General features: G+C 48.2%; 7 protein-coding genes and 2 non-coding genes across 9 annotated transcripts; 2 read left to right on the plus strand and 7 right to left on the minus strand.

The window, feature by feature from the left end:
• Window positions 1-1,621: 1,621 nt before the first annotated feature.
• On the minus strand, window positions 1,622-1,692 carry FOBCDRAFT_t23. The gene has a single exon. It is a non-coding gene; the product is annotated as a tRNA-Cys (tRNA).
• Window positions 1,693-2,959: 1,267 nt separating this feature from the next.
• On the plus strand, window positions 2,960-3,031 carry FOBCDRAFT_t19. Its single transcript has one exon. It is a non-coding gene; the product is annotated as a tRNA-Asp (tRNA).
• Window positions 3,032-4,221: 1,190 nt separating this feature from the next.
• Window positions 4,222-6,215, minus strand: FOBCDRAFT_213383 (major facilitator superfamily domain-containing protein). Its single transcript, XM_031194673.3, has 4 exons — window positions 5,950-6,215; window positions 5,773-5,900; window positions 4,689-5,719; window positions 4,222-4,638 (listed from the first exon to the last, which is right to left on the minus strand). The coding sequence occupies exons 1-4, from the start codon at window positions 6,063-6,065 to the stop codon at window positions 4,378-4,380; spliced, it is 1,536 nt and encodes a 511-aa protein (XP_031029411.1). The 5' UTR covers window positions 6,066-6,215; the 3' UTR covers window positions 4,222-4,377.
• Window positions 6,216-7,340: 1,125 nt separating this feature from the next.
• FOBCDRAFT_213385 (3-oxo-5-alpha-steroid 4-dehydrogenase-domain-containing protein) lies at window positions 7,341-8,710 on the minus strand. The gene is made up of 3 exons (XM_031194674.3): window positions 8,521-8,710; window positions 8,265-8,468; window positions 7,341-8,127 (listed from the first exon to the last, which is right to left on the minus strand). Exons 1-3 carry the CDS (start codon window positions 8,602-8,604, stop codon window positions 7,540-7,542), a joined length of 876 nt encoding a protein of 291 aa, XP_031029412.3. The 5' UTR covers window positions 8,605-8,710; the 3' UTR covers window positions 7,341-7,539.
• A 575-nt stretch (window positions 8,711-9,285) lies between these two features.
• FOBCDRAFT_174971 (uncharacterized protein) lies at window positions 9,286-14,802 on the minus strand (the record flags this gene model as incomplete). Its single annotated transcript, XM_031194678.3, has 6 exons — window positions 13,967-14,802; window positions 13,373-13,920; window positions 12,823-12,878; window positions 12,597-12,628; window positions 9,560-12,024; window positions 9,286-9,402 (listed from the first exon to the last, which is right to left on the minus strand). The coding sequence occupies exons 1-6, from the start codon at window positions 14,481-14,483 to the stop codon at window positions 9,286-9,288; spliced, it is 3,735 nt and encodes a 1,244-aa protein (XP_031029416.2). The 5' UTR covers window positions 14,484-14,802.
• A 609-nt stretch (window positions 14,803-15,411) lies between these two features.
• On the minus strand, window positions 15,412-16,508 carry FOBCDRAFT_284709 (glycoside hydrolase superfamily; the record flags this gene model as incomplete). Its single annotated transcript, XM_031194680.2, has 3 exons — window positions 15,412-16,087; window positions 16,137-16,273; window positions 16,320-16,508. 3 exons carry the CDS (start codon window positions 16,506-16,508, stop codon window positions 15,412-15,414), a joined length of 1,002 nt encoding a protein of 333 aa, XP_031029418.1.
• Window positions 16,509-17,299: 791 nt separating this feature from the next.
• Window positions 17,300-17,915, plus strand: FOBCDRAFT_213392 (uncharacterized protein). The gene is made up of 4 exons (XM_031194681.3): window positions 17,300-17,408; window positions 17,460-17,475; window positions 17,525-17,707; window positions 17,758-17,915. The coding sequence occupies exons 1-4, from the start codon at window positions 17,366-17,368 to the stop codon at window positions 17,789-17,791; spliced, it is 276 nt and encodes a 91-aa protein (XP_031029419.1). The 5' UTR covers window positions 17,300-17,365; the 3' UTR covers window positions 17,792-17,915.
• FOBCDRAFT_8803 (transcription initiation factor TFIID 23-30kDa subunit-domain-containing protein) lies at window positions 17,754-18,658 on the minus strand. Its single transcript, XM_031194683.3, has 2 exons — window positions 18,466-18,658; window positions 17,754-18,420 (listed from the first exon to the last, which is right to left on the minus strand). Exons 1-2 carry the CDS (start codon window positions 18,625-18,627, stop codon window positions 18,016-18,018), a joined length of 567 nt encoding a protein of 188 aa, XP_031029421.1. The 5' UTR covers window positions 18,628-18,658; the 3' UTR covers window positions 17,754-18,015.
• Window positions 18,659-18,767: 109 nt separating this feature from the next.
• FOBCDRAFT_213397 (ER lumen protein retaining receptor-domain-containing protein) lies at window positions 18,768-20,305 on the minus strand. The gene is made up of 4 exons (XM_031194684.3): window positions 20,017-20,305; window positions 19,897-19,955; window positions 19,778-19,844; window positions 18,768-19,728 (listed from the first exon to the last, which is right to left on the minus strand). The coding sequence occupies exons 1-4, from the start codon at window positions 20,042-20,044 to the stop codon at window positions 19,235-19,237; spliced, it is 648 nt and encodes a 215-aa protein (XP_031029422.1). The 5' UTR covers window positions 20,045-20,305; the 3' UTR covers window positions 18,768-19,234.
• Window positions 20,306-23,389: the final 3,084 nt, after the last annotated feature.

A 23,389-nucleotide genomic window follows, 5' to 3' on the forward strand; every position in this document is an offset into this window, starting at 1 on the left:
GTTGAAGGATGATCTGAAGAGCGAAGGGAATAGCAGGAAGAGGAAGACGACTGGTGTTTTGGGGACGGGTAGACAAGATGAAGAAGATGAAGTGGATGGAAGAAGATGGAGAAGACGAGAACAGAGCTGGATGCGTTGTCGAACGCTGTAGGGATTGCACTTTCTGTAACTTCTCACGATGGAGAGTGATTCTTGCCTGGAAGATGACTCTGATTGATGAGATAGGAAGTTGATCTCTGGGTGAAGAGAGATGTGGCAGGTTTGTAATTCTGTCTTTCCTCCTACCTTAACTACCGGACTCCTATCCCTTCCATTTTGCTGGTTCTATTATCTAGGTAGGTACGATTTTATTGGCCTCTCGACTACCTCCGGTAGGCACTTGCATTACCCCTTTTTGACTCAGCTCAACCTGAGGCTACCAGATATTCCGCGAAGATCGAGATAGATTTGTGATCTCTGAGATCTTACTGGCGTCAGTCTCGATGAGCTGACCGCATTGTGAAGGTTCTAATAGTATCTCATTCATCAAAGTCTAGGTATATCAGGATGGTATGCAGCGAAACCACCAGCCAGAGTTTGCAATGTTAAGAAAGGTTTAGTTTTCTTACTCTGTGTAGCCCTTTACATCCGGTATGTAAAAGAGCAAACAGTTAAGGTATATTTGGTCAATAGCCAGCTTCTGAATTCGCGCCAGCAAATCCCTCTGGTTGCACCTGCCACGACCAGCAGATTCTATTTCCTCTGATATTTCCTCTGATAGGTACGGCCTGCAGGTACTTACCTACCTTATGTTACCTTATTCCTCCATCGTCACTGTTTTTCTCATCTCCAACACGCTTCTCCAGTATCTAAGGTATCTCAGCCCGGCACATCTTGTTAGTTCAGTAATTAATAATGGACTCCTCGCACGTGGAAAATTCACAACCTCAGCCGTCCGTCGAGCTCCTCAGGCCCCTCGACCGTCCAGTTGGATGGGCTCCTTGCCTTAGAGAAGATAATGAAGGGATCAGAGCGTATAAACCTTCGTGAACGAATGGACGGCCTGGGCCTCCCAAGACCCGTACGAGGACGAAGAGAAGTGGAGAGAAGCCCTGCTTTACGTCAACTCTCAAAACAGATAGACTTGGTTTTTCCGTACCGTCTCTCAGGGAGCGAGTTCCGAGTTGAGTGAACGAAAACGCTATAAGAAAGTATGTTAGGGCCTTGTCATTCTCATGAACATCTTTGGAATCAAACAACCACAGAGTAGTCCCGCAGCACGCGCACTACAGGGATGGTACCCAAGGTCTCGTATCACCGGCATTGGCCGGTATAATGAAGAAGGACCCTCCGTCGACTCCTGGGATTCCAGAGATTTGACACCTGTACAACCGCAAACACATGAGCCCTCCAGTAACTCAACTAAGGGTCTTTGAAGGGGATTTGATGTGACGGATGCCCTTCAAATTGTTACAGAGTTTGGTTTTAGCTATCGATGAAGAATTAAAGCCTTTACCCCTAACTGAAGCCTAATATTTTCTCCTGGCCGTTCTGTTTAAGTGCCAAACAGGAGTGATCTGACTGATGCTATAAAGTACTAATAATACTAAAAAGAGGGTCTGTATAATGCAGATTGCTAGATCTCTCCTGCCAGGAATTAAACCTAGGTTCAAGCATTGTAAGCTTGCATACTGACTACTATACTACGGGAGATGATGACTATTGAGCAGCCACTGTAGCGGAGTTCGATGTCATAGGATCCTGTAGTCCCCTTATGCCGACGGCTCCCTCTCCAGTGGATCTCACGATGTTGACGTCCACCCAGTATGGGCCTTGCGAGGTCTCACAAAGAGATAGCGTGGCCTCCTTACTGTGGCTAGAAGATTTCATTGCCAATTTCAACGTTCCCACGGCTATCTTCGACCTTTTCCTTTTGGTCCGACCCTGAGGACGCAGCCAGAAGTCTGCGCCGCGATGGATGGATTGATGTCAAGACAGATATTGAGACAGACCTTGAGCGCTGTCCCTTTGTCCATTCAAATACCATTCAGTATCTCTGCCTCGATCCTACCGCCGTGGAAGAGCGTCACGAGCTTGTCCCAGGACAATTACCACCGATCCCCAGAGGCCCCCCGCCACCCACCAGGACAGTTCTGCTCTCTGCCATGGACTGCAATATGTCCATCGAACCTTTTTCATCAGGTTCACTACATGACGGCAACTCTCTCCCGCCTTTGCACTTCCTTGTCGATGGTTTGATATCAGGTGTTCTCAACGTCCCACCTGAAAGCTGAATAGAAGGAAGACTAGGCCTGCAGCTGGTCTATCTACACGCGTACTGTTTCGATATGCGGTCGCCGAAGCTTGTAGAGCAGCTTAGGCCCGAGAACCGTCAATTCCATATCGATGCACTTACTGGACCATCCATCGGTAAACCACCACTTATGGCCTGGGGTCGTCCAGTGAGGCGTGAGCTTCGAGACAATACCCGGCAACCCATGAACGAGAATTCGCTTCTCGGTGCAAACCCTGCCGAATATCGAGATTTTATTTCTTCTTTCCCTTCGGAATTTCAAGCACTGTTATACACAGTCTCGCCTCCGTCATCGCCCTCTTGTTATCCTACTGCAAAGGAAAGGTCGTTTTTAATCCGACGTGCCAACGCTTAAAGCAACGGTCCGAACCTTGCCCCTATTCTGTTGAAGAGTATTTTTAGCAAGGCAAATATTGTTCTCCAGAATACCCTGAATAAAACCATATTCATTTGCCTCAGCTCGAAGCACTTGGTGCCGATCTTCCTTCCATCCTTCCTTGAATTTTCGCAGTAGTCTGTGAGAACGTTGTTTTCCTCACCCCTACCGAGGATCTCACATAGCATATTCTGTAATAAAAGACTCTGGTTAGGATACCATTAATGTATAGGATCCCATACGCGACGGTTTTCCCACAGCCCTCACTACAACAGGTGATAACCTGCTATTCTTCCGTAGTATAGTGGTCAGTATGCAAGCTTGTCACGCTTGAGACCCGGGTTCAATTCCCGGCGGGAGAGATCCAGCCGTCTGCGATACGCAGATTCTCTTTTTGGTGTTGATAAAATTACTTGACTTGAGCTTTCAGTTCACTGTTTTGCATTATAGGAGAACGACGGGCAAGCAACGTTTTGATTTTGAGTCTAGCTAAAGGCAGCTTCTTTCGCCAACTAGCTCATTCTCCAATAACCATAATTCTCTGACTGATGTTCGGTATCAAGGTGCTGATTAATTGTTTCCCTGAGGGGTATTGCTCTGCTGAGTATTGTACTGCTGAGGAGTATTGTACTGCTGAGGAGTATTGTACTGCTGAGGAGTATTGTGCTGCTGAGGAGTGTTGTACTGCTGTTGACCATTGCTCCCGTTGTTATTGCCCTGCTGTACCTTGCGTGGGATACGCCGTAGATTCTTGTGTAAAGATGGTTTGAATGCGCGACCATTTCTATTATAACGAGCGCCGAAAATATTAGATTTTGGGTACCATCGTTGCAATGCGCTCAGTGTTTGGTTGCTCTTCAACCGTCCGAGTTTCGTCAAACACGAGTAAAGGTGAGTAGCGATGACAATATATCCCCAGCATACTTCGTTGAAAGCCTTCTGTCTAATAATTCTGCTAACCTCGTTGCCCAAATGTTGTTTGCGACCAGTCTCATTATCCCCCCAGGTCTGTACGCACTTGGCTAGGCGTGCCCAGTTATTTCTGTCCTCGTTCGTGTCTTCTTCAGCCCACTCCTTCCATTCAATTACCAAGAAATTGTATAAGTCAATTGCACCAGTGTCAGACGAGCTGTAAGGCTCCTATCCTCCTGGGGCTGGGAGGGCCGGGACAGATGGACGAGGGAAGCGGAGGTGGTATACTTCGTTCCCAGTCATTGTAGCTAACAAGTTGTGTCACTTTGCTGAGATGGAGACTGAAGAAGTGTATTGGCGATGAGAATGACGACGATGAAAGAAATGTACCAAAGACAGGGATGATGATGGTATTGGAAGAAGAATGTCTTAGTAGTCAGGAGGTTGAAGAATAAAGTGAGTAGTAGACACCTCATCAACAGGGAAGGACTGGTGATGGGAGGTGCAACCAGACATACACCATACCTTCCCTCGCTAACACATAGGTCTTAAAGCATTCGAGGAAGGCACATTTTTGGGTGCTTTGAGTAGGTACCTTACCATCCATGGACAACATAAGGTACCTAAGGAGAAACGTAAATCAGAAATGCAAGTTGTAGAATCATGTTCATTCTTGGGATAAGATAATGATGACTCGCTAATATCCAAAATGGCCTGGTAAGTACCTTATCCATTCAAAAGACCCATCGCTAATACCCAATCGTAGCATGCTCATATCCAAAAACCATGTCACATCTTAGAATCGCCACCTATGGCCGGGGTGCTTCCAGTCCAGGTTGGCAACCTCCTCGGGCGAGAGGCCTGCAAGCTCCTGCTCGACGTTCTTCTTGTCCCGTCGGTTGTTGTCCCACTTCATCCAGAAGTAGCCAGAAATGCTGAGGATGAAGATCATGCTACCAGTAGCACAGTTGAGGCCATTACCGATAGGGAAGTTGGGGGCGTCCTTGACGAGGTAGGACCAGGTCGCGATGAGACCACCGATGTTGCCAAACATGACCTGTCAAGTGTCAGAGAAGGGTTAATGTGGTTGATGGGAGAGAGACTTACGTTCATGCCGATGGCACTGCTTCGTGCGGTATCACTGACGACGTTGGCGCTGATATGGGCGTTGGTCATGGTACCCAGAACCATACAGGTGCTGGCAATCAGGAAACAAGCACCATATCGAACACTGGGAGTCTCAGAGGCCAAGAACATAGCATATCCGATGATGACGGTGGGAGCGGAGAGGATGATGAAGATCTGTCGCCTGTCGAGGTACCAACTGAGAGCAGGGAAGGCAACAGCAAAGACGGCTCCAACGGCGTAGGGAGGGACACTGTGAAGCTGCTTCTGGACGGTGCTGTACTCGGGGTAGATGGCTCCGACGATGGTAGGGAGGAAGAAAGCAAGACCCTGGACGGTGATGTTGTTGAAGAGGAAGATAAAGGCGATCTGGAGAGTGACGGGGTTGGAGATACCGCGCCAGAGCTTGACTCGATCGATACCGTCAATGACTTCGGTTTGGGCGAGACGCTCGGACTTGACACGGGCGATGCAGAGATCCTTCTCCTCCTGAGTGAGCCATCGAGCAGTCTCGGGTCGATCTGTGAGGGTAACGAAAGCGATGAGGCTAAGACCGATGGTGATGATACCCTCAATAGCGAAGATCATGCGCCAGTGGTGAAGGCTACCGAAGTGGGGGAGCTTGAGGATAGCACTGGCCAAGAGACCACCGAAAGCACCAGCAAGAGGAGCCATGACCATGTAGAGAGACAGACGGAAAGTCAACTCAGAGCGCTTATACCAACGGGAGAGATAGTATGCGATTCCGGGAAGCATACCAGCCTCGAAGATACCAAGGAGGAAACGAACACCGCAGATGGCGGCTTGGCTGTGGACGAAGGCGGTAGCGACACTGACGATGCCGAAGGCGAGAGAGGTAGCAGGGAGGAACCAGCCGGGGCCCATCCATTTACAGCAGACGGTGGCGGGGATCTCAAAGATGATGTATGAGATGTAGAATACGGAGAGGATCTTGTTGTAGTCGTATCCTACGAGGTTGAGATCTTCTGTCAAACCAGCAATACGGGCATTACCTGAGGGTGTGTGTTAGTGAAGGTTGATGTGCTGAGAGTGAGAAGTGACTCACCGATGTTGGCGCGATCGATGAAGCAGAAGAGATACAGAACTGCGACGGTTGGGACAGTGTACAAGTCGAGTTTCCATCGTAGTCGTCGCTCAGCAGCTGGGTCGAACTGGACAAGAGAGTTACCGTAGCTGTAAAGTATCAGTATGAGTCTGTATCATAAGCAAGTGAGATACTCACGCATCGGTAGCAGTGTGACCGTGACCAGCAGCATCATGATAATCATTAATGACACCTCCCTTCATCTCAGAGCGCTCATCAAACCCCTTCTCCTGATCCCTATCAGATATAGCCATGACGGGCAGATCTTACAGAAAAGACCACACTTGAAGAAAAGAAAAGAAGAGAAGTTGATAGGTCTTCAAGCTTCTGCGTACTGATGCTTGAGATGCAGAAGACCAAAACATAAAAAAAAGGATAGGAGCAGGGTCTTGATATAGTAAAAGCCAAGGATGGATAACACCTCGGGCTACCGTGTCGGGACAAGCAAACCCCCCCCAGTTTAAGGTGTCTAGATTGGATTTCCCCTCACGAAGCTAATAGTACCGAGACGGTGTTGCATGCAACCAATTTTCTTTGGAGTGTGTGTGTCAGTGTGTCTGAGGATTTTTGCCATAATGCCCTAGGAGCGGTTTAGCTTGGGGACAAGGGGTGGGTTACCCCCCGCAAAATGTGATATCTTATTTCTGGGTATGCTTTCATCCGCCGCAGAAACAACCCCTGGTCTATTGATATGCAGCTACGATGATAGGTTGACTCGGCTAAAATGTTGGAGCGTCAATGTCAATGTCAAGGCATTGTGTCAAGCAAACGGACAGTTCTCGGACAAGATTCGCCGAAGTTCAGAGTCATACTAAGCTTAAAGGTTTACTTGAGATAAACTAGACAGAGCTAGTGAATAAGTCTAGATTTCGGGAAGTAGTTTCGGGTGCGGGGAAATTTCACGGATTTTACTGCTAGGGAGTGTGTTTTGTTGTGTTGTGTTGGAGATGGATGAGGTGAAGATCATGACCTAGAGAGTGAGAACAACCAGGTACGTATTCTCATTACCACCACGTGGAGAGGACAATACATACGGCATCCACATATTCTCCAACTTTGCCGTATGCATACTTTTTGTAAATGTAGCTATACATGTTGTTTGATAGCTTATGCAGGCTTCCCCAGGTTTTTCGAATCTCATCTTACGATTATCCCGCTGCTTCCCCAGATTCTCTCTTCAATTCCACAAAACCAACGCTCATTACCTAGCAATCGTAAGAGTGAGATCTTTTTCCCCGGATTTCTGGGGTAGATTTTCCTTGGTTTGAATGGTCGATGCGAGGTCTCGATGCGGAGGTGGAGGGATGAGGATCGTTCTTGGCACGGACCAAGAAATGGTCGGCAATTGGAGTCGGCAACTAGAAATTGGAGACACCAAGAGACAGAGACGGAGAGAGACTCATCATATTCACAGTGTAAGAGTGAGTGTATCCATAATTCAACAATAATTACGATGCATTCAATCACTGAGTGGCAATTTAAAACTCTATCCCACATACTTGTATCCCACTTGATTAGCATACATATGTAGTATATCTCGGCTATTATACTCGGTTCTTGTTACAGTCAACACACTTACATGCTCTGTGCTCTATCATAACCATTTCCTCGTTATACCCATAGCCACAACCATGAATGACCATAGCTTAACATCAACTAACGTCGTCTATCTAGCATAAGCATAACTAAACCCGTCCATCCGTCCATCATACCATTCCCTCTTTAGCTTCACCAAACCCCCGGGATAACAGCCCACCTCCTTCCAACCTTGTCCTCTCCAAATCTCTCCAAGTACCATCTCCGTCCCCTGACAGCCCTCGGAAACATGGCGAACATCTCGTTCACCAGAAACGCCCTCGCAGGCGCGCATCCCCAACCCGCCGCCATCCAGAACCCAGCCCACTCTATCCACTCGCACAGGTAGTGAGGGTACAGCACGTACCGGAACAGTCCCGCCTGCGGAATCTGGTAGTGCTTCTCCACGCCCTTGCTCGCGTGGCCGTTCTGCTGCTCCAGTTTCGCGCGCTCTTGCCGCTGGGCTTCGCGCCGGCGGATGTCGCGTAGTTCCTCGTCGTGGAAGAAGTTGCCGGATAGGCCGAGATAGAAGATTAGAATGCCTGATGAGAATTGTAAGATGGACGATTGTGATGACCATGCTGCCTCAGTGGTAGGCCCATATGCTGCGAGCCATGATCCAAGGCAAGTTGCGTTGCAAATCTGAAAACTGAAGCCAAGCAGCCACACCGCAATGTGCACCGGTGACATGGAAGGCTGAAGATAGGGGAACATAACAGCGCGGTAAGAATAGTGAATCACCTACATGCCATCCAACGTTAGCCTCCATTACTTACTTACTTACTTACTCCTCATGACGCTACCTCGGGTAGGTAGTCAAGCCTCCCCCTCAACGGCAATACGCACGGGAGCATAACGAATTGGGGAATTTTACTTACAAACAGACCCGCAAGCACTTTATTCTGCCACGGAAGATCGTCGATTCCATGCTGTTCAGGAAGAGCTTTCATCAGGTACAGCAGTGTCAGAAAACCAGGTGCCTCCATTGTCAACCAGCCAATACGGCCGGGGAGGTTAAGACGGCTTGTGACTGAGGTTTTGCCCATGCCGTACCAACTGGTAAGCCATTGTATCGAACCAATCTGAGAGTATTAGAACATGTATTATTTCACGTGCTCTTTTTATAATGCTTACAATTGGGTAAGATATCTGCCAGACTTTGAGGATCAGGTCGTAGTTCTCCCGAGTGGGTGGTAACCACCCTTCGATAATAGCCATGATGACAGCGTCTGCGCCTCAACAACACAGCAGAATGAAGGGTTCGGTGTTAATATTTCACTGACAAGATAGATTCAGATGTTTGTGAAGGAATTGTTCAATGATGAAATTAAACATGTGTTTCCATGATGTCAATAAGGTTGAAGCGGGTACTTGTAGCTGCGCAACGGCCATTTTGACACTCTCCACCGCCTGTATAATTGGCCATAACAGTCGGATATTTAGTACATCTACCCCTGGTGTGTCACACGAGCGCAATGATGCAACTATCAGGATGTAGAAACAGCTTCCGTTGCTCTGAATTCGGTTGCGATAGTACTGTAAAACAAAATATTCACAGTAGATTCTCTTAAAGGGAACATGATTAGTCTTACGGAAGGGTGTATACAGCAACATTCAAGTTCACTCAGTCGATCTCAATCAACTGCCGTCCTCTCCAAACTCAAATATCAGATATCTGCCCGTCTTCCGAGGTCCCTTGTAACAAGGAGCGATTGAGAGCAATGAGTTATCACATGAAAAAAGTTCACAAAGTTATTCTGGTAGCTTATCACAAACTGTGGTGCTGAGCAAGCTGCATATACACAGGGTAGGGGAGGCAAGAAAACTTGAGATGTCTATGCTAAATTATAAAAAGACTCCAGTGTATTTATTATAGACTTCATAGAGATTTAATAGATCTTAGACTACATATTTTTGGCACCTTGCCTTGAGATCAGAAGCTTTGTTGCTCCCTGAGGACAGATCCAGCTGGATACAGATTCCCCTCACGCACACATCGACAGGAGTTATAACATACTACGAATAGATGAAATGTATTCAGCTACACCCGTCCATGCTACAAACACCGTTAAACTCCTAACTACCAATTCCCAAGTCAAGACTCCGTCTCTCATATGCTCATGAAAAATCACATCACAATGCAGTCCCTCTCCCTCTGCCCACCGCCACTTACCCCTACCCCCGGGCCCGAAGGCCGTCTGCCCGCAGACTGCCCAAAAGGTCTCTGCCCCACTGGCATTGACGAATTCACGCTCGCAGCAGTAGTCTGCCTCGATATCGTAGGGCTGCTGTTCGGGTGACTCGGGTGTCCGACCGGCGGCTGATACGTTCTGTCGTGCGCTGACTGCTCGTAAGAAGGCGGCGCATCGTCTGCTGCTTCATCCGCTGGTCGTGACACAGGTGGTCTCGGTGGTTGAGCTGGTATGAGAGATCGCACTCTTTGGGCGGGTATTCTGGGCTGTGCGTTGGTTGTGTTTGTGGTGGGTGCGCTGACGGAGCTGTTGCGTCCTGGAACAAGTCCAGTGGCTCCTCTGGTGACGCCTCCACCTCGTGGGGCTCCTCTTGCAGGTTGTCCGCCTCTTCCTCCTCTACCTCCATGGTTGCCACGTGTTGCATTTCCTGGTTGAAAGGCTTGTTGCTCGATAAATTGCTCTGAAAGCATGCTCTCTCTTCGTCTTCGTGCCTCCTCTGCTCTATGTCGTTCCTCTTCCTCCTCTTGTAATTGCAATGCGAGGGCCAAATCTCTATCTTCCTGTTCAGCATTGGGGCTCATTGGGGGTTCATCCTCATGTCGCCCCTTTCCCCTTCGATTCTGTACTGTCGTCCATTCTCCGCCATCGTTATTGGAATAGTTTCCTGCACTTGTCGAAGGAGCAAGACCGCCAGATCCCACAACCCGGAAGTCTCCTGAAAGATATTCGGTGTTGCCACCATTGACATCTGATAGTGTCTCCCATACGATTTCATCATGAGACTTGAATCCCGCGTCTGTCACAAGCGTGACGAGCTGCATCGACTGCGGATGACAGTACAGCGTACTGAAATGATCATTTCGGAAAAGAATGGCAAACGTACCAGGCCGAATGGCTTTACCGATAACTTCAATGCCCCAAGGCGTAAGTTGGGTCGCGGAATTATCTAAAAATTCCTTGATTATGACAATATCTTGGTAAAGTTGCTGCTCATCCTCTGTGAGTCCACCTTCAGGGTCAGACAACTTCTGTTCGAGCTCTTCTTCTCGAAAAAGGAGATTCTGTGCGTCCTCATATGATGCGGCTTGTCGTTCCAGCGCTTCATATGCATGTTCGTTCTTTGGTGGTAGCCATCCATGAATCAACGGAATCGAGAACGTGGCATATAACCCCATTTCAGCCGTATTCTCAAAGGTTCCTGGGATCAAGTCTCCTCGCTCAGCAGGATGTAAATGTGTCAACGATGTACGCTTGTAAGCATTTATCATACTCTCTGTAGGGACAAATCGCGGGTTGACGTTCATGCCGGTATGTAAACTTTGCAAGAAGGCATACAAATCTCCAACATCTGGCAATGCATCTTCAGAACTGGTTCTTCGGGGTGACATGAGTTCGTCAAAAACAGCGTCCAGGAGCAAATTCAGACTGACTTGTTCTCTTGAGCGAAGGGTTTGCACAAGTGCAGTATCTTCGACATCGGCAGGTGTTGTCATGGTTAGTGCGTTGACCAGAGCAACAAGAGGACAAGGCCCGTTTGCATTCTGAATCAAGATTGGGGATATTCGTGGGTTCTTTGACGAGGTCGAGTCGTGCCATTGTATATTCTTAATCTGATAGGTCTCCGTCTTTCCGTCGATCGGGTCTCTGGATGCTCTCCAACTTGACGGTTGAGTTTGTAGTGTTGGTTGCCTGGGTGGCAAAGGTGGCTTCTCCTCTTCAGGTTCCTTCATAGGGCTCGGCGATGGCTCTGAATCTATCAGATTCCAATCATCGGGTGATGCTGGCCTGGCTTCTCCGGTGGCCTTGGCCTTCCCCTTGTCGGCGCCACCTATATCGTCCCAGATATTTGTGTCCCCAGTAAGTTCCGCGGAGAGTTTCATAGGTGGCGCAGGAGGTTTGTCATTTCTTCCCAGAGGATCCTCATCCCAAGCAGGTGACTCACGACCAGAGGGTAGAGATACCATACCAGGTGATCCAGCAGGAAGTGGCTCTGGTGTAGGTGTCCATGCGCCTCTAGGAGGGACATCATCCATGAGGTTTGGAATCGGTTGTGGGGCTGATGGTGCGTTCTGCACCTCTATCGCTGGTTGCCATGGGTTCGTATTAGGTTCTTCGATACCAAGTTTCGAGAATGATTCTGTCGGTGGTGTTTCTTGTCTTGAAGGAACTTTCTTTCGTAGAAAAGGGTTCGTTTCCGGTCTGTCTCCGCCTGGTTTCAACAGCGCAGGCGTCTCTTGTGATTGTTGCGGGTTATTTGGCTGTGTCCTCGCTTCTCCCCACGCCTGTTGCTCATCTTGGTTATCGAAAGCGATTCCGGGTCTGAGGGCCGGAGGAACAGCTTGCGGGTTCGGTCTATCCATTGAAGATGCTTGTCCGTCGCGGCGGGGTCCTACATCTTCCCATCCAGGTTCGTTCCCTCCTTCAGCCCAAGGATTATTCGACATCGCTTTAACGTTGTTTGTATTTGAAGTAAGTTTAAACTTGGAAACTTCGAGTGTCAAAGTAACATGTCAAATAGAAGGTTTCAGTGTTCCGTTTGGTCCTTGTAGCTGATGCGCTGCTACCACACGCGGGAGACTGCGGGGAAGTGATTCGAAGTAGTTCTCGAAGCGCTGTGAGTTGTATGCATGAGATCGAGAAACTTAGCGACCAGATCTCTGTATCAAACGTCGTATAGAAGTGTTTCTTCGCTTGTATACGTCAATATCCAGCTCTTGAAGCTCCTCTCGATCGCAACAGCAATAGCTCGTGTGGGGAGATGTGTCGTCACTGGGTCCCGCTCTGTACGTGCCGGTGCAACGTGAAACTGTGCAATTCGCTGAGAGGAGAAGCTACTATCACACAAGAAGCAAAATGACTGGAGACTCTGAGTTCAATGCGAGTTTGTCTTGGTTGGAACGCGACTAATGAAGAAAGTTCAGCATGCGCTGAGCTGAAAAAGCTGGGCGGGTGGTGGTGCCTGTATGTACCTGAGGTACGTAGACCGCGGGCGTCAAGTCTGCCCCGCCACTTGCTTACCACAGCCACGGGCCGCGAACGATGACGTGGGCCTGTCGATTCAAGTATCGAGCAGGCTGAAGAATATATACCATTCCTCTTATTGCCTCACCGCTTAGATAGGCAGCATGTACAATTCATGATTCTAAACCTGGTCCTCGCTTGTCCTGTTTATTTTGGTCAAGATTGGCTGAGAAAGATGAAGTCGCTTAAGCTAGCACTGACGATCTGAGACATGCCGACTTACACCGCGATTAACTGAGTGAGCATGATAATCTTGTATATATATTCATACTGGAACATCTATTTCGATATTTTTTTTTTTTTTTTTTACTCATTTCTTATGAGGACATGAGATCTTTATCGAGTTAGTAATGTCTTAATAGACGGAGTAAGCACTCAGTTCCTCATGATCCACCAATGTCTTAGACTCAACGGTCGTCCAACGCTCAGACCAAGGGTCCAATAGTCATCCAGAGAATATCTTGCGGTGGCTGGCAGTCAAAAGAAGCGATTGGTGTGCATTCTAAACGCAGTACAACAAATCTACCTCGAATTGGACCTTCTTTAAACCTCCCCTAGGAAAATACATCCTTAAGCATTAAACGCTGCTGAATGATACATAACTCGATTATGGGCGTCGTCCTCCCCTTGCTTTGCTTGCTTGCTTGCTTGTCAGGTCCGAGTTCCTTCGTCGCCATGCAGTCCCAGAAATGCCACAACGCCAACTCCTATACAAGAAAAGTATATAATATCCACCTGCTCACAGCGCCATCTGTGCATGTACGTCGTTAGACTTTCACTCCAAGATTTTGCAGCCGCTCGCAAGACGGCATTGTGTATGTCTGTGCGAGTGCCATCTTGTCGGGGTCCTGGTAGAACCAGCCCTGTGCAGCATCCCTCAATCTCCGTTGGTATATCAACTCGTTCTCACACTCATTCTTGAGGTGTCTCAAGAGCTGGTGTTCAGCTGTACGGTCGAGCTTGTTGAGCTTCTTTTCAGAATATTGGGCAACTTCGTCGGGGTTAACGTAGTAGTTAACGTTCAGATTCGGTGTCGTGCGCTGCTCGGTGTACGGATGTAGGGGGTTGTCGTAGACCATGCGAGGTCCTGATGCCGATGTTGTCGAAGTCTCACCAGAGAAGAAGGATGTGATGATGGGCAGGATAAAGAACAAGATGATGGGTAGTAGACCCAGGAATGTTTGGAAAGCGTTGCCTTCGTTCTGTCGACCGCGATCGGCCTCTCGGGGTCGCGTTCTCGGCCTCGCTCCGCCAAACTGATGAACTCTGATTCCAGGACCTCCTCCAAAGTTGAAAACAAATTGAGGACCTGTGTCAAAGGCTGTAACATTAGTACGAGTCTCATCTTGCTTGTCACTTCTGCTCACCTCCGAATGGACCACCACCAAAGCCGCCTCCACCGAAGAAACGGGCGAACATCTCCTCCGGAGTCAAGTCATCCTGGAACATCGGGCCACCTCTACCCATACCACCGCCACCGGCTCGTTGATTGAAGAAAGGGTTGTTCGCCTGGGCGCTGGCGAATCGACTATCAGGATCTGTGCCGAACTTATCAAACTTTTCCCTCTTCTCTTTATCGCCTAGAATTCCAAAAGCTCGGCTGACCATCTTGAAGGCCTCGTCCGCATGAGGGTGTCCATTCTTGTCAGGGTGGGTCAGAAGCGACAGCTTCCGATAAGCCTTCTTGATTTCAGCCTCGGTACATGTGTCCTTGACGCTCGAAAGATTTAGGATGTCATAAAACGCAGTGGCCTCGCATCTTCGGATACGAATGACTGCTGCCTCTTGGTCTGGGGTGAAAGATCGTCCCTGGTTACCCTGCTTATGATCGCGAGATCGAGCCGAGCCACCCGTATCAGCTCCGGAAGCCGTTGCGCTGGGCATCGAAATTTTTGGTTGTTCTGAGGTCGCTAGATGTCTGTAGAAGTTGCGAGGTACGATTCGTTGGTCGTACGTCGAGGGTTGAAGATTAAATAGGTTTTAAGTTTGGCCGTCGAGAATGCGGGAAGAGGGAAAGTGGCTTCTTTGGGAGAGAACAATGGCACAAAAAAGGGCGTCGTCGAAGAGGCGAACGCCGTATTGGTCGGGTTTGTGCTATTTGTAACCGAATCGCATGAGGAATATGAAGCAATCGAAACGTGGTTGATGTGGTGATGCAAAGGGGATGCCAGAAATCTGGTGTTTTCCGATCGGGCAATCCCTAGTTGGTCTTTGGGGGACGCCCACTCTCACCATTGAGTCCGACTCAAGGTCTCGACTCCACGTGATACCCCACCACTTAATGTCATTGTTACCAATCAGCTTACCCTGTATCACTTACACGAACTGTCAGCCAGTTGTTCAATTTACCTACGACATCTTGATGCAATCTGAAAGGTCTATCGGGGCGGTTACATCTTCTTTTGTATCTCAATTAAATTCAATGGCCCTCCCAGCGTTAACAATGCTTCCATAAGGTCGCCTTAGGGTATTAAAGCACCTACAGCTTTGGGTTTGGGTACGAAGGTAAATCAGGCAGCCAAACAGTCAACCATTCTATTTTGAAGAACATATGGCTAGTTAAAAGTATTGTATGGATATAGGTGCTAATTTTGAGTGCCTTATAGGCACAGTGATGTGAATGTGTTTTCATGCTTTATCAGCACCATAGAGATTTTTGCAACACAGTCTTAGGAGCCATATTTAAAACAAGAAACATTGATTTATACTCAAGAAACTATTTACGTCGAGTAAGTATTTACAATAATCAGACCCCCACGGGTCAACTCGTTCCCTTCCTTATTCCTGGCTCAAGCCATGCCGACGACATCGCTTAAGCACCAATGAACTGCTTGATCTGAGGAAGAACCTTCTTGTAAGCAGTACCAGTAGTGGGCTCCATGCTGAACATGTAGTCACCCCACCAAGGGCCAGCAGCCCAGTACAACCAACCAGTCCAGACATCAGAGTTGTCGAGCAAGTGCTGCAACTCGCCCTTAAGCGCAGCAATGCATTGGGCATTAGCTCCGCCAGCAGTCTCACCAAGAATACCCTTCTTCTTGTTAGCCTTGAGCCACTGGGTAGCAGCCTTAAGGCGCTCAGCACCAATGGTAGAGCTAACGCAAGTCTCAGAGGTACCAGAGGAGTCGGAGTCGAGGTACTGGTGCATCTCGTAGATGATCTTGTTCTGGGGGTCCTTGAGGTCCTTCATAGCAGCGCCGTTGCCGCTGGAAACCCAGCTCCAGGCTCCGGTATAGGCGTTACCCTCGACGAAGATGTACTGGGAGGTTGCGCCGGCCTTGCGGATGGCGTCGACGGCGGCTTGGTTGAGAGCAGCGACGACAGAGTTGTCCATGTCGTGGTACTCGTTGTTGGTGTCAAAGATGACGAGCTTGTTGTTGGCGAAGCGCTTGGCTACCTTTTGCCACCAGACGCTAAAGTCAGAGCTCTTGATGATGTTACCGTTGAAGCGGCCGTAGTTGTGAGGGTCAATAACGGCATAGTGGCCCCTGAGTGTGTCAGTGGAGTAATGTCGAGATGGGAAAGGTAGTTACTGACTTGCTGGTGATGTGGTTGACAGTGTCCTGGAGACCCTTGAAGTAGGCCTCATCAATGGCACCGGTGATACCACTGGGAGTCACTCGCTCCATGCGGAAACCCACACGGAAGGTGTTCATACCAGTGCTAGCGAGGGTCTGCCATAGTCAGCAACACGAACAAGTTATAAGTCAAGATACTTACATCAATGGAGCTCGTGGTAGGCCAGATGTAGTCCTTGTTGAGCGTTCCAGGGAGGTTACCCTCACCAAACTCACCACCAGATTCATTGGAACCAGTGAAGAGGAACTTGCCCTTGGCCCTCGTAGTATGAGGAGCAGCCAGAGCAAGGGAAGCGCCAGCACTTGCGAGAAGGAAATCGGTGAACCGCATGCTTGCTAGAAGGAGTGGATATTCGTTTCTTGTTTCAAATGATTGTAAGAGGATCGATCAACGAGCCATGCAGAGCCAAGAAATACAGGAAACATGGCGAGTATATATACACATTCAGTCTGGGCCCAAATTGCGGTGCTACGCATAGCTTCCTTCGTAGCATGTTCATTAAGTCGGGATGTGACAAGGGCCGCGATGGCCAACCCAGACTGACTATTGATCCTCCGTGTGCCCATATAGGAATAGACTCGGTCGATTTGCACGTTTCAATAGTTTCTCCAGATGAAGTGTAGAACATGACCCAGTTTGGTGGTAACTGATTTGCCGGTGTTCCCTGTTTGTTTGGCTGAAACAGGAGCTAGGGCCCCTGATATTTCACTAACACGCCGCGTTGCCGGCACTGAACATATCGAAGCAAGAAAAGTTGAGAGGATATTCGTGGAGTAGAGTTGCATAGTATCTCTTGGCTGACATTTCAAGACTAATGACAGCAACTTTCATCCTCTATCAGGGCCACTTGACTAGTTTCTGAAAAAGACTTCTTTTCCTTGTAGTTCTCCTAATAAGGAGTAGAACGCATCAATGACACAACTTGTCGTACAATTATTAAAATGATCATCTCTTGTTGAAACAAGCATTTTTATCTCGTTGGTGGGATTCTTTCTCCGTTTACAACGCCATATTAAACCTCAGGTGAGAGAAGCACACAGGTGCCGGTAGCCGTTCTGTGCTGGGGTAGTCACGTGCTGGAAGTCTCGGACTAACCGATCGGAAAAAACAACCCCCGGTTAGATCCGTCGCATGAAGCTTGGTGATGCCGGCCTGAAATTTCGAGGGAACGACATGTGCCAGCGATAATGCACGCGACACGGGTTCTTCTTAAGCGATCAGTGTGGAAGGGTACGTCAATTTCGATGCTGTGATATTGTTGGGTGCTAATTTTGCTGATAGGGCCGCACTTGGTACCGTAAGCCGACGATCGATTCGATTACCCTGACCTTTCTAACATGCGATAGCCTACCCATTGTATGGCCCAAGTCATCCAGCGATAAGGTGCCTCCTGTGCGAACACAGGCTCGATCAGCTACGATTCTGCCCAACTTTGTTGGTCTCAAGTTCGAGGTGCACAATGGAAAGGATTACCATGAGGTGACCATTACAGAAGATATGGTTGGACACAAACTTGGCGAATTCTCACCGTAAGTCTCGGTCTAAGCCGACACATGAATGGTTCACTGATGGGTTATAGAACACGAAAGCCAAATATCTGGGACAAGAGGTAGAATATCAAATAGGGACTGGAATCTGGGTATACCCATGTACAAAAGACTACATGTAACATCACTAGAGCAATGATTTCAACAAAGGGACCCATTCGCATATTCAGGCGATCTATTGTAACCAGCTAAGAGTTTCCTGGTTTTCATGTTTGATATCATGTACGGACCCATATCCTTCCGTAAACGCCGAACCGTAACGCCTTGCAGTCATGTAACCAAATACGTACTCAGCGGTAGAACTCGCTACGCTTCACGTTGACACCGTACTCTCCAACAGCCATACCGAGATCCTCCATGGTCAGAACAGTCCTGTTCTGGCTACCGCCTTGTCCACCACCTCCGTAGCCCGGTCGCTGGATACCCAGTGGTGCGCCCTTGGCCTGGTCCTTGCTTCCGGGCTGACCAGTTGGCTGACCAGGAATAGGGAATCCGGCGGCTGCACCAAGAGACCCCATAGGATTGTTGGTGTTTGATGATGCGCGGATTCTGCTGTACTGGTATGCATCTGCGGCAATGTCCGCGATGAACTTCTGGGTTGCTAGGGCGAGGAGTCGCGCGAGGCGTGGATCGGTCTGGGGAGGTGGTGGAAGACCGGCTTTGGTCATGTAGTAGTGTGTGACTGCATCGGGAATCTAGAGAGTGTTAGATGAGTTGAATTAGGAGTCTAGGGTGCGTACAATCGGTGCATAGTCGTCCATCTTGTTCAGGAACTCTCGTAGCGAGACATCCTTGCGGCTTGGTAATCTAGGATCGGGGATCGCTGGAGCGGGCGCTTCATCAGCGGGTGCCTCTGGCGCAGGAGGGGTCTGCTCTGGCTTTTCGGGCGCATCACTAGCCATATTGAAGGATTTGATGATGCGATGTGGATTAAGATGTTGAAGTTGAAGTCAAAGCGACTGATACTCGACGCGTTAAGAGGTGCTGTCACGTGATTCGATGTCATGGTCTAATTGTTCAGCTTGCATGAGCCGCAAAATGCCAAGAAGCTTAAAGGGACTAAAGAAAGCCAACCAGGCACAATCAAATAAGCATAAACCGGCATTCGCAGTTTCTCATGTTGTATTTCCCTGCCTAATTATTCATTTGCCCCTTTCATTCCTCATTGTGTATAGTGCCTTAAGCTCATTACAAATGACAGAAATAACAGCATTCAACGCAAATAGACTACACTCTATTTTGACTTGGTACAGCAGTGAAATCAACAGATCCCTTTTCCCCAAAATCTCCAAGCCAAACGGCGACGCCATTGTAATTACCGCCTTTGTTGACCTCCCAAACCAACGCCGTGCATGCATCTCCAGAAGCCGGAGTTGTCGTGACCAAAACTATGGTCTTGTCTTGTCTTGCCTATTGGCTACTTCATCGTTACAGTGTCAAAGCGTATAAGACGTGTTTTGAGAGCTTGGTACTCTCTTCGTACAGGTATCTCTGTGTCTTGTTGATCGCTTAGACGGGGAGCTTGAACTTCTTGCCCTTCATGACCTTGGTGTAGTAGATGTAGAAGAAGTCGCTGTACAGAACGGTCTGGACGATACCAGCAACGATAGCGATGGTGTCGACCTTGTGGTTAGTCTCGGCGAAGTATCGGTAGATCCAGTTGGGGATGTACAGAGCGCGGTAGCTGCCGAGAGCGAAGAGATAATGGGTGGTGATGGTCTCGGCCTCGCCGGTGCGCTGGAGCATGAAGAGCTGAGGAAGAATAGCTACAGACTCGAGCCAGATGGAGAAGGCCCACAGAATCTCGGAGATGGTGTAGTGATAGGGGAAGACGATGGCGAGGACAGCAGCTCCAGCGAGGAGGTACTGTACTCGGAAGGTGTCGACATTGGGATCGTTGGTAGGCTTGTAGGCGTTGGTCATGAGGTAGATGATGTAACCTTGGGAGCCAAGGAACATGATCTTGAAGATGAAGTTGTAGATGCTATCGGTTTTGAAGAGATCTTGAGTAGGTTAGAATGCGCTGCTAGGTTCTATTGACGGGAGTCGTACCAAGATAGCGGGTGATGTAGACAAGCATGTAGAGTGTCTGCGACTTGAAGGAGATACCCGAGCAGCTCTGAGGTCGGTTAGTATAGTTGATCCATAGTGTCTGACAAGGGAGGACCAACGTTAAGCTGCACCATCTTGTGAAGCAAGATGAAAATGGAACCGAGATGCGAGAAATCCGCTGTGCTACAGGTCAGCAAATAGCTCAAAAACCCGTCGATTCCGCATTGTCGAAAACGTACCAGCGACTCGGAAAACGTTCAAAGGCATGATTGCGGTAGTTGTGGTGTTGTCGCAAAGCTAAGATAAGAAGTTTGAAGAAGTTGCAATATAGCTGCTAGAAGCGCAGCGAGTGGGAAGCGAGCGACAACCTGTCGAGGGCGGGTGAGTACGGATACAATTGAGGATCGTTCGGGACGAATGTTGGATGGTGATGGCTCGAGGGATTGACAAGGGAGCTTGGGAGAATCATGAATCTTGAAACTGAGCTTTGGCTGAAAAAGGACACGACGCGATTGCAAGCTCATTGGGCCATCCAGCTACGTAATGTCTCGCATGTGTCAGGTTGAGCGCCACAGTATTCTAGCCACAGTTCAGGGGTTTGTGGCTGTTATCACGAAGTTGTAAGCAAGGTTATGGAAAGGGACAACGGAGGTTTCTGTCATGTAATATGGGAATATTGGAACAAAATTCTCGGCCATTCGAATTTTTCTGAATCTATTTGGTGGGTTTGTGGTGAAGTCTACCACTAAGGTTTGCCAACAGCCACTCATATGATGAAGCTGTACCTACACAAGCACACCAAGTACATGTTCTGCCAATTATCATCATAGGGCTTAACATTCTGATGATAACTTACAAGCCATAGAGCTGAGGTTTAGCAAATATATCATACCGCGAAACATCACAATCTGCCGTAGAATGATCCGTTATGGCCCCATGACCTTACCAACACTGAATCAGTTACCTATATCAGAGGATAGTGAACACGATTATGCAGCGTGAACTATGGGTTAGGTGAATAGCTTCACACGAAACAGGCTTGAATCTTCCCTCCAAGGCCATTCCTTACGCCAGGGACATCATTTTGCGAATTAAAGCCCTAAACAAATACCAACTGTTTCAAGCACAGATATCTCATCACGATGGCTTCGCTTGTTTTTATGTACGGTTGCAGTATATTTACTAGACTAACCGCAGGCTTTTTGTGTTATTTTATAACGTTGCATAACACGCAAGATGATCGAGGGCGGAGGTGCCGTTCGCCATCCAAGCAAAGTAAATCCACCAAATATGCCTGACGAATGGTAGTAAAACAATGATACATCCGTTCCTAGGCACAGACAGTCCTTGTATCCCAAACATGTAAATCAGGTTCGTACAATCTCGATAATTCATCTGCATGCAAAGCAAATCACCAACGGCGAACCATGCACTTCCCTCATCGCCCTCAACTGCAACCAGTAATTGCAGCTGCGTAGTGTTCGGGATGGAGGCAGAAAACATGAGCTCCATCATAACATAACCCTGACTCTATAATGATCATCATGTCCAAATTCCAGCTTTCACAGGCCGAAGATACTTCTCCGGCAGACCTCGCCGTAAGGAGCATCAAAGACCATACGCAGTCAGGACAGAGTCTTGTAACCCTATTCCCCCCAAAGGCATGTTTCTCTAGGCCTAAGGCCCACTGGGCAAGGTCAATTGGCAGCCTTTTTTTTTTTTTTTTTTTTTTTTAAAAAAAAAATCTTTTATTAAGATTCATTCAGTCTTTTCTTTCTCGAACCACTTCAAGTTACCAAGCGAGAGGAGGTATCTGAAGCGTCAACAAACCTCAGGGAGGTACCTGGGATGTTTGAAGGACGACAGATTGTGCTGCACTCTGCTTTGGGTGGCCCCTAGAGGGAGCTGTAAAATCCTCCTCAAGCGCCAAAGATAACTTTGAAGAGAGGCTCAAGTAAAAGACCAGTTCAAGATGGTGCTACGCGCGATGCATAGCATGCCGTAACAACTCGTCGGAACCAGGTCTTGTATTACCCAACATGAATGGCCGTATGAAATGTTCATGACCAAAGACATAGGGACTCACTCACAGCTCACAAGCCTTGGGTCACTCCCTGAAAGTGACACAGATCCATAGAACTGTGATGAAATAGCTTCACCGGTTGTGACAGCCAGTCCAGGGGTATCAAAAAGAAATATAAGAACTGATGACACCGATTTGCCACCAAACCGTTTTTCGTGTTGTTTTTTTTTGGTACCCCTGGGGGTTATTGTGCTTTTTTCTTTTTTTTCGTAACTGTTGAAACAACACCGGGATCCTCTTAAGAGAGTTGGCTATCAAGTAAGCCAAATCTCAACTCGTTCGAGTCTCCTGATGATATTCCCCGCCAATCTTCTTAGTCGCAGTCGGAGTGTCGGTCGTGACAATGCATCAAGCGCTCAGCAGCCGTACCATCCCGTCAGGTCTCAAACCCCTTGCGGAGATCCCAAAGACATCTGACAAATCAAAAAAGTCAGAATATCATCGTACGATGGCCGATCGGTCTCCCGCTCCCGCAGCCCTGAGCAGCGACGCGGAACCCAGCAGATGGCATTGACCGCACTGTGAGTCTCGGCAAGAGTCGAAGTATCAGTTGTAGCAAAGCAACAAGCAGTGCCCGGCACGTCGACTTTCAGCCGTCGTCGTCTCTCCACAGGCTTCAAACATCTGGTGGGAGACACTCAAACGACGTTCAGCTTCTTTATGGCGAGATGGAAAACCTTCTTCATGTTCTGCCTTGTCGAGTCCCGACCTGCCACTCATGAGTTCTGGCGACTGTGCCGAAATGCCCTCGACGAGAACTCCGACGAAAACGCCCCCGGCAAGCGATACATGCTCCGAGCATGTAAGAAGGCAGAGAGACGAGGTCATCCCTGTGTTGGTTTGAGCTGCGTGACTTTTGTTTGTGCCAAGAGCAATTCTCCTGACAGAACAATAGAAGATTGGCTTATCGCTTTTTTCTTCTCTTTTCTTCTTTTTTTTCTGTTTTTCTTTCTTTTCTTTCTATTTTTCATTTTCTCTCTTTGCCGGCGTCTCTTTTACTTTCTGTTGATTGCATATCATGATCCATGATGCCGCATAAAATCAAAGACAGATTCACATCCGCAACCTCGGCAAGTGGACTAATAAGAGGGAGGATGATTAATTGACGCTGTCCGTGTACCGTACGATTCGTCGTTTGCTGGCGCGGTACCTCAATCCACTGGGATACTGTACTCCGTCGATATGACATAGCCGAAGCAGAAAAGCTTCCCCGAAAAAACATGATACAGTCTCGTCATCTCAAAAGGTAAACGGCATATATAAATGTGCCAAGATAGATAACCCGGATCTCATGATGAGTGTAACGAATAAATTATAGCCGTAGTTTGCGTACTGTATGTGTAGCAACTGGCATATATGATAAACAAATGTATAAGTGAATGAGTGTACAGAATTTAATGAATAAAAGAAGGGAAAAAAGTCGATAACAAACACGACATCAAAACATGCATGAGGAAGAGAAAAGAGTCACGTTCCAAGTGGGAGGATCTCGTCCTTATATACACGAAGAGATGTTCTCCTCAACTCAA

This window comes from Fusarium oxysporum, chromosome I (assembly GCF_013085055.1).
Source record: "Fusarium oxysporum Fo47 chromosome I, complete sequence".
Classification (NCBI taxonomy): domain Eukaryota; kingdom Fungi; phylum Ascomycota; class Sordariomycetes; order Hypocreales; family Nectriaceae; genus Fusarium; species Fusarium oxysporum.